The 10,096-nt window shown below is 31.5% G+C and overlaps 1 protein-coding gene across 2 annotated transcripts; it reads left to right on the top strand.

The window, feature by feature from the left end:
- Positions 1 to 1,031: 1,031 nt before the first annotated feature.
- Positions 1,032 to 9,588, top strand: LOC115889116 (endoplasmic reticulum junction formation protein lunapark). 2 transcript variants are annotated; one of them, XM_030909049.1, is made up of 7 exons: positions 1,032 to 1,142; positions 1,202 to 1,307; positions 1,365 to 1,594; positions 1,659 to 1,903; positions 2,698 to 2,824; positions 5,135 to 5,316; positions 8,908 to 9,588. In XM_030909049.1, exons 2-7 carry the CDS (start codon positions 1,281 to 1,283, stop codon positions 9,291 to 9,293), a joined length of 1,197 nt encoding a protein of 398 aa, XP_030764909.1. In that variant the 5' UTR covers positions 1,032 to 1,142; positions 1,202 to 1,280; the 3' UTR covers positions 9,294 to 9,588. The 2 variants fall into 2 exon arrangements, with proteins under 2 accessions (XP_030764909.1, XP_030764908.1); XM_030909048.1 differs by having other exon boundaries at positions 1,035 to 1,142; positions 1,197 to 1,307.
- Positions 9,589 to 10,096: the final 508 nt, after the last annotated feature.

Genomic DNA, 10,096 nt, shown 5'->3' with positions numbered 1-10,096 from the left:
GTGTTGATAAGACTAAAATAAGCTTTATGTTTTATCTTTTTCTCTTTAGAAGGGAGATGGTTTGTGTCGTAGAATACATTACAGCATTTAATATCGTACTTTTTTGATATTATTTCTTTAATTTACTGTAATTTCGTTTCCTATAATGCCAAATCTTGACAATATGGTGAAGGTTGAGTTTTGATTAGTTTTATACCTGTGTTTATACAAGAGCAAATTAAGACTTTGTGATTTATATTAAGATCTTTCTTATAATATTTGTTATGTCTTAATCTTAATACTATATTATGCTTGGTCTGGAAAATAAATGTTAAAATATCTTAATTTTGCATATCCTATTCCATCCTTCCATTAGGAAAAATATGGCTTATAAATCATATATGCTAAGAAAATCACATAAATTAGGTGTAAGAATAGAGAAATCTTAATGTAGCGGAAAAATTAATGCAATATATGTATAAGCAGAATTAAACAAGGTAACTATTACTGTAGCTGATTCTACAATTTTAATTACGGAGGCTAAAAGGCCTTTTAAGGCCTCCGTTGTTGTGGAGTTTTATTTCTATATAATTTTATTGACTACGATAATACATATGCAATAAGCGTTCACGTGTTGTGCGAAATATTAAAATAATAATATAAATAATAATATTCCGCGTACTATGATTGAAAAAAAAATAGCGTCAGCGATGACTATGAAATGAAGATCGCTGTCATTTTATATGGGAAATGTCCTCAATCGTCATTTCCCAGCCAACTGGACGCCGTTTTTTCGATCATACGGTATATATTGACAAAAAAACACTGAAAAGCACATACCTATTTGTTTTCTACTGAAAATAATTCCAAAATAACTCGCAATCTGGCAAAATCAAAGATGTGCGCATGCGTAGTGTCTGTGACTATATGCAGCAAAAACTCGTTTCAAGGTCAGCCACCGGATCCACACCATTACCAAAAATCGTTTCAAGGTCAGCCACCGGATCCACACCATTACTATATGATATATTATTCTATGGTAAAATGTCAATTGTCATACAAATTACAAAAAATAAAAAATATTGAAAATGAGACACTATGAGACAATGAGACATATGTGAGATAGTAAAAAAAATTGGAAGAATAATATTCATATGTACTCTGTAATACAAACATGAATTTAATTTAAATTTGTACGTATAAATTTATTTTTTTAGAATAGAAAGAAATATTAAATACTATGTTATGCTTCCTTTGCAAAGTAAGGTTAATTCATTAGAAAAAAATTGGTAACTGTTGAGATGGGCATCATTATTGCAAAATTTCGAGTAAGTTGTAATGTATTTAGAAGTTGTAGCAAGTTTTTAACTATTATATCTCTTTAGAAAAAGACTAGCACATATGATGTGTTAAGTAAGTTGGAGGATGAAATAGTTTCGATTGAGGAATTTCAAAAAAGAACACAGCAAACCCAACGAAAAATTGTTTTTCGATTTATTCTGTTAGCTATCTCAATATACGTAGGTCTAGCCTTTCTTTTGTACTTATATTTTTCACAAATATCACAAAATCAAAAACTGCTTTGGAGTATACCACTTATAACTTTTCCTTTAGTGTAAGTATTAATTAAAGTAGAGGTGCCTAATTGTAATGGTAAATAATAAATCTACGATATTTAGAATATGGTTGATAAAGAAGTTTTTGACATGGTATTATAATAGAAAAATTAAGAAAAATGAAAAGAAATTGATAACCTTAAAGGAAAACAAGAAAAAAATTCTGGAAAATGTTATGGAAACTGAGACCTATAAAGTAGCCAAATCCATATTAGACAAATTTGGCAATGAACGAAAAAAAGCTATTATTTCTACTCCAACAATTCAAAGGACATCACCAGCTTTTAGTCCCGCGGGCAATGAATCAGGTATTTAAAAGTGACTAACAGTAAATAATAAATATTTTATTATTGTTCATTTTACTACAAAATGATTCATTAATGAGATTTGATATCAATAGCTAATTTAAATATTTGCAATTACAATAGTAAAACTTACTTATTGCCTAAATATTTGGTTTACAACAGTTCGTTTTACTGAAACTAAGTGAAAGTTAATATTTAATAACAAATAAATTATGCAACAACTTTCTTTAATATTTTATTTTTAATTAAATCTTTGAAGTAATGAGGTAAATAAAATAAATAAATAAATAAATGCCTTTATTGTCAAAAAATTTTTCAATTTGTAGACAAAGGTAAACTAACAAACAAAGTAAAAAAACAAGGTACACAAACAAACAAACAAAAGATAATACAAAACATTATACAAATAATATTGTCAGTCTTATTGTTAAAATAAACATAAATGTTTATAATGTCAAAGAACAAAAAATAAAAATAATATTCTGTAAAAATATTCTAATAATATTTTTATATTGCATGTAATATGATATGAGATCAATTGGTATATTTGTATAGCTAGATAGGTATGTGTTTTATATTCCGAGAATAATTCTTAGCATGGTGTGTATTATGTATTAAGATTTGAATCAATAGTATATAGTATTGTCATTTTAAATGTATTAACAGATTTACTAATAATTAAATATTTTTCTTGCATTATTTTTTTGTGATTTAGACAATTTTTTTCTTAAATCTGTGAACATCTTAATAGGGAATTTAACTTATTATGACATTTTTTTTGAACAATTTTCTTTCAGTGATTAGACAGAGAAATATACCTGCTAGAACATTAATGCAGAATCGATTGTCATTTGGTGGTCTTCCAAGTACACCTCAAAGCATCATGGGTCGTCAGCTAGCGCTTCCAACACCTTCAAATCAAAAGTATGTTACATATCTATGTTTTATCATTAAAGCTCATTCAGAAATGAATTAATTGAAATTAATAGAATAAATGGGCGGTTTCGATTATAATTTAGGCCCAGAGCCCACTGTGTAAATATTTTAAAACAAAAGTTCCAAACTAGTTTACTCCATAGTAGAGATGGGTTGTTATTTAACTATCTGTTATTTTACAATAGATATTTGGAAATAACATAATGCGACCGTTGCTACTTCTAAAAAATAACAGATATAAAATAACGACACGTAGAGATCGACCGCTCGTGAAAAGAAGTCGGCGCTCTGCATCGCCACGAAATCTGAATCTAAGCAATTCCAAAAAACAACTAGTATGAAAAATCTGTTATTTCGCCAACCATCGATAACGAGCGACGCGCCGACAGTCGAGATACAACGGAGTGGGGAATGCGCCACGGCGAACGTTCCCCACGCATCGGTCGAGGGGCTTGTAACAGCTTAAAAATAACAGTATATAAAATAAGCAGCTTTTTTAAAACAGTTGCAACTGTTGCGGGCATAACGCCTGACGGTCGAGTTAACCGGAGTGGATAAGTAACGCTGCTGCATCGGTCGATGCTAGACCCGCAACAGGTTGGAGAATAACGTATAGAAAATAAGCAGTTGTTTTAGATACATTGATTTTTAACCTGTTACGAGAATAACGGGCGGTGCGGCAGTCGAGGTAAGCGGAGTTGGAAAATAATAGCTTTTTCGCCTGTGTGGGTCGATCGGGGTGTACGGTGGCGTTAATTCAATTATTTAATTTTTAATACATATTTTTTTGCGTAAAATAGTTTGAAAGTGGTTTTATTTTGTCGGATTTCTGGGTAATTTTTTTGCATGGTAAATAAAAATAATTATTAATTATAACTGAATTAAAGAAAATTGTCTTGATTAAGCTTGTGTTATTAGAATCGTTTTGTGCAGGTTTATTTTACTATTTTGCTTTCTGCAAATTTATTTTTATATATTTATTTACATTTTAAAGTTTTTGTTTTGTAAGTTTCAGTCGAGGTTTCAGAACTTAGTTATTATGTTACTTAGTTATTTTTATTAATATTTTTAAAGATGTACTTTCATTGTTTTTGCTACGTTTTAAAACTTTTCAAAGACAATTTTACTTGTCTGTCACCAATAATGATATCAAGAAATTGTGAATGATGATTAGAAATTTAATTATTAAATGAATTAGAACTTTGGTGATTAGAAAAAAATATTAAGTGCTTTTCAACTACTTAAATAAATAAAGACTGTCTAAGCTCATTTTTTTAATTAGTAATATTGATTTTTTTAATAATTATTTTCTTAATTATTAATAATATAATAAACATATTCTAAAAATTAAAACAGTGTTTAATTTGCTTATAAATTTTATATTTTATGTACATTATTTTTTATTATGAAATAAATATGAAGATCTTCATGATTTTACTACAATTTGGACAATGCGTATGATATTTTAGGTGTTTAACATTAAAGTCAAACAATAACAGAAATCTGTTATTTTAAGCTGTTAATTATATATAAATAACAGTAACAGTTTCAACTGTTATTTAATTAAAAATAACGATTTTGCCCACCACTACTCCCTACAATCAGTTTCCAACTAAAATAAAACTGCTGCACACACACGAATGCAACTCATGAATCGGTTTCAATCAGTAGGTGTAGCAGTTCAAGTAAATAATTGTTCCATGTCAAAAATTCCGATTATTCAGAATCATATGATGAAGACATAATTGATTATTATCAATACTGCAGATAACGCAGGTTACAGCGGAAGTACTGGGTCCATCCATACATGCTTTATCTGCCATGTATTTCCTTGAGCACCCAGGAATTTTATATTTATAGACTTCTTCGTGTTTCTCAACCTCTCCAACATAGCTGTACAAAATTTCATGGCGATGCAGAGCGCCGCGCCGACTTTGTATCACGAACCGTTGATCTCTACGTGACGTTATTTTATATCTGTTATTTTTAGAAGTACCAACGGTTGCGTTATGTTATTTCTAAATTACTGTTTAGAATAACATTGCGGTGACGATGTGTTTTGAAACGCTGCATAGCCGTTGCGCGCGAAACTTTTACCACTTTTTACACGTATCTTCCTTAGTTTTGAAGTAAAAATCATCATTTTGTTTTTGAGAAACTGAACATAATATTCGCTCAGTGTGGACGGCGCGGCGGCTTGTAATGTACGGAACCATATGTCGAGCCAGCCGCTAACTCGAACGAATCGGTCGAATTCACAAAAGTCGCTCAGTGTGAAAGTAATCTAATTTTTTTTAGGACACAAAATATTCCGCCAGTATCTAGTGCATTAATTAGAACTCCAGCTACTACAACACCCTTACCAAGAAGTATTTTGCCTAGAGATCGTTCAGTCCTTGATAAAATGGTTGATTATTTAGTTGGAGATGGTCCCTCAAATAGATATGCTCTAATTTGTCAAAAATGCAGTAGTCACAATGGTAACTACTCTAAAATATACAGGGTTATTCACGGCCACAGCACGTTAGACGTTTATGGAGGACCGGTGATAGGATTTTTTTTGAAAATTTGGATTTTTGCATCCATGCAACACATGCTCCATCTTTCTAAATTATTTTCAGTGTTACAGTGTTGCCGCTTCATACTAAAAGTATCATAGTAGCATCTTTGTTATTTTAAATGGAACACCCGATATATTATTATATTTTTCGAAACTACTTCCATATCTCAAAATTTTTCTATTATACTAACCTATACCAATCTTTAATAGTTTTCAAGATAAAAAATAAAACGTGTAAAATTGACAAAAACATTATCTTGAATAAGCATTGGTTAAATCATAAGTTCGGCACATTGAAAGCTAAAGTTTGGATTATAGGTTAAGGAAAGTCGACATATTCGATCTGTCTAAATCAACTGATTGGATATCAAACATGAAGGTCAGAAAAAATAATTATATCCGATTGTTATTAAATCATTAAAATTTTTGTTATTTTAAATTCAAGCCTATATATATTATTTAAAACATCGAAACCCAAATAAAATTGCTTTTCAACGATATATCATGTTCCTATACCTAAACCTTCTGGTTTCTTCAGTAAAGCCATTTAAAAGATAATAATTCTATTATAATTGTTTCGTTTAAAGAAAATCTTTACCATGACAAATATTCAAACTTAAGACATAAGTATCAATTATTATTATTTAGAGTTTAGGTATGATTTAGGTGCTAAATTTCTAAAATTGTCATGGGAACCAAATTCTTGAAATGAAACTATAATAATAGAGTTATTAACTTTTAAACAGCTCTACTTAAGAAACCGGAAGGTTTAAGTATAGGAACATGTTATATTGTTGAAAAGCAATTTTATTACTCTTTTGATTTTTTGAATAACATTCATATGGTTGAATTTGAAATAAAAAAATTGAGTAATTTTATAACAAACAGAAATAAATAATATTTTTGAGAAATAAATAATCCAATTGGTTTATTTAGACCGATCGAATATATTTCGTTACTTATAAACCAAATTTCAACTTTAAAAATGTTTAATTCATGATTTTACCAAGGCTTATTCACGATCATGTTTTTGTCAATTTTACACATGTTTTATTTTTTATCTTAAAAATTATTAGAGATAGGTATAGGTTAGTATAATAGACAAATTATGAGCTATGAAAGGAGTTTTCAAAAATGTAATAATATACTGGTTGTTCCATTTAAAATGAGAAAGATACCATTTTTTGAATGATACGGTAACACTGTAATGCTGAAAATATTTTAGAAAGATGAAGCAGGTACCTTAATGTAAAAATGTAAATTTTCAGAAAAAATATATCAGCGGTTCTTCATAAACGTTTAACGCTTCGTCCTACGTGGGCGACAAAAGCGAGCGGGCGATTGCCGTATCGAATCGCCTGCGATGCCGCTTCAGTCGCGCGACATCTCGTGAATCTCCCACTTAGGACAGCTTTCTAAGAAAACGTTGTTTGATAAATACGCGTCGCTCGCACCGCCCCAATCGCGCGCTTTTGACTAGTGATGGGATTACTCGACCGAAATATCGCTCGAGTACTCGATTATTGAAATAACCGACATCGCTCTATTATGAACGAGCGAGGCAAGTGACGAGTACCAAGCGACGAAAGCAAGCAAGCCTAGAATGAAATAAATTGAAATCCGATTTTAATGTGACATACTCGATAAAAAGCGGCGCGCAAACGAGAGCGGTAGAGGACGCGGTGGCGGAAGCGGTGGCGTTGCGGACAGTAACAGTACATGTAACTAAATTGAAGAGAGCACACTACCGCGATCTGGCGAACGCGCCCGCCTTTTCTTGCAGCGAACTACCACGTGGAACTTTGCGGACGGCGGAACAGTAGATTAGAACGCTGCATGCACCATTTGCCCGCCAGTTAGCATGATAAGTTAAGTAGAATCACCCTAGTTATCATGTGTAATACAGAAAAAAATATTGAAAAAGTGCGTGTGCGCAACCAATTTTATATGATTTATCTAAGAAAGCCAAGAGTAATAGTATATTGTTTTATTAGGAGTAAAAATGATACTTTTCGTGGCGAGGTTATGCGTTTGACGCGCAAAAATGCTTTACTTTTATGCCTAGGCGTTAAAATAGCGTTTTTATATTGTCAGTCACGTCGTAAAAATTAATACTTCTGTGACGTTGGAAAAAAAAATGTTTGTTCAATGTTCATTATTATTAAAAATGAAAATTTGTAATAATCTTCTCTAAACGGTGCTGACACTGACCGAGAATTAGTTCTGTTATCTATGACCGCGGACCGCGAAGCCGAGCGAATTTTCTACATACATTGCAGGTAGCAAATTTGTACGACGTCGTATATATATTTATCCGTTGCGTATCTGAGAGACAAAATTTCACGACCTATACATCGACAATGCTTTGAAATAAACTAAATCAAGCGAATCGCTCGCCGCTTGCTACTAGCCATTCATCACCGAAAGAATATGTGGCGCTAGGCGTTAACGAGTTACAACACTTACAACTTACAACAAGCGACGGGTGAAAAACCGTATTTTTAAATACGAGTGATATTTCTCTCGAGCGATCACTCGGTTATTGCAATCGCTTGAAACTCGAGTACTCGATTATTGAAATTAGTCGGTTTTTCCCATCACTACTTTTGTCTCCCACGTAGGACGAAGCGTAACGTGCCATTGCCGTGAATCACCCTATACCGGGTGCGTCTCACCCCTATAACTTCTTTATTTTTTCAGTTAAAAAAACGAGATTTGGTATGTTAGTATAACATAAATTAGGATTGATTGATGTATTCAATTGTTTTCGCTCACTTCCTGTTTCACCGGAAATGACTACAACTTTTGATTTTTAAATGGCACTCTCGGTATTTTTTACTTTATTCGATAGAAAATAGCACTCTGAATAGAATGACATATCATATATCAACTTTTGACATTTTCGCGTATGGTTTATTTGAAATTATAACTTGCGGTTCGTAACGAAAATTTGACTCGAAATACCAAGTGTGTGGTATCAAAGTATTCGTAAACAAATGCATTTTCCAAATATGCTAATGAGCCACTCTCGTTCCATTTAAAAAAATTGAGATATGATTAAAAATACGATTTTTTAACTACAAGGCAACAAGACACTGAAAACATTAGACAATCCAATCTATTTTTCCAAGGCTCTTTGATTACAAATTAGTGTTTTTAACATAGCCATGGCACTCCAGATTGAAATTTAAAATACAATTTTTTATTAAGCGAGAATGTCAAAAGTTGAATATTATGTCATTCTATTCAGAATGTCATTTTCTATTGAATAAAGTTAAAAAATACTGAGGGTGCCATTTAAAAATCAAAAGTTGTAGTCATTTCCAGGAAAACAGGAAGCGACCAAAAACAATTGAATACGTCAATCAATCCTGATTTATGTCATATACTAACGTACCAAGTCTCGTCATTTTATCTAAAAAAATAAAAAAGTTATAGGGGTGAGCCACTTTTGAGACACCCGGTATAAGAATTTTGTGTTTATTAAATATTGATTTTTTTTAATTTTTAGGTATGGCTCTCAAAGAAGAGTTTGAATATCTTTCGTTTTGTTGTTGCTATTGCTCTCATTTCAATTCCGCACGAAAGAAGAAACCAATCGGTCCGAAATTTGAATCGCCACTCACGCCACTGAAAGCTCTGAAGCAAGCCGAATCCTCTGATTCTGAGAAGAATTTGGAGAGCGATTCGGAGGCAGAACCGGAACCGTTGGTGGAGGAGCCCCGTTCCGATTCTCCGGATTCAAAAAATCCGTTTGACTGTGAAGACGAGCCGGTTTTAACCAAAGAGGATTCCAAAATGGAAACGGACGATGATATCACCGTTGTCAAGGACACTGCCAAAATTACGGAAGTGACGGAAAGCGGAGACACTAAAGAAAACACCGCTGCTTTGTAAAAGCAAATAATTCAAGACTGATATTTATTATTTTGTCCGTTATTCCATGTTTAAATGTTAGAAGAAAACAATTTGTTTCTAGAGCATGCGGTAGATAGTCAGTTTTTGTTTTGTTTCTTTGTACTTTTTTATTCTTGTCCTATCTTAATTTAACTCGTACTGACAATATATAGTAATTTATTTACAGGTTTTACTTCTTCATTCTTTTAATTTTGGGTTTGGTAAACAAATGGATTGTTATTTGAGGTGCCTTGAGCCTTTCTCAGTTATTAATAAAGCTTACATTTTTTGTTGAGTTTCTGTTTATTATTGATGAAATAATTTAGACTTTTTCGGTATATATTTATATTCGGTTTACGTTATGAATATCGTAAACAACTAGTATATATAAATACACGAGTTTAAATAGCGAGTATAGGAAAAAAAATATAATTATTCTAAAAGTGTTAGGAAGTATAACTGTGAAAATTCTAGAAATAAAAATAAAAAGTAAATATTTTGATATCTTCAGAAGATCTATCTTGTATTATAATTTGTTATTCCAATTAAAAAAAGCTTTTTAGATGAGTTCAACTACGGTAGCGAGCATAGTTTTAATCACCGGTTTTGCTAGTGAGGCATAATTGGGGATATTTCAGCTGCAACGAAATTTTAAAAATTATAATTTTAGCAGATGTTCATAAAACATTTAACCACTAGTTGGTTAAAAGAAGTATACCATTATTATTGCAACTTATATTTTATCCTCTCATAGTATGTCTATTTAATTTTTTTATTATGTAACGAGCACTTTGTTTACTCAC

The sequence above is a fragment of the Sitophilus oryzae genome, unplaced genomic scaffold (assembly GCF_002938485.1).
Source record: "Sitophilus oryzae breed Bouriz unplaced genomic scaffold, Soryzae_2.0 scaffold_810_pilon_pilon, whole genome shotgun sequence".
NCBI classification, from domain to species: domain Eukaryota; kingdom Metazoa; phylum Arthropoda; class Insecta; order Coleoptera; family Curculionidae; genus Sitophilus; species Sitophilus oryzae.
Note: the sequence above shows the minus strand (reverse complement) of the source record. Positions and strands in the feature narration are given on the sequence as shown.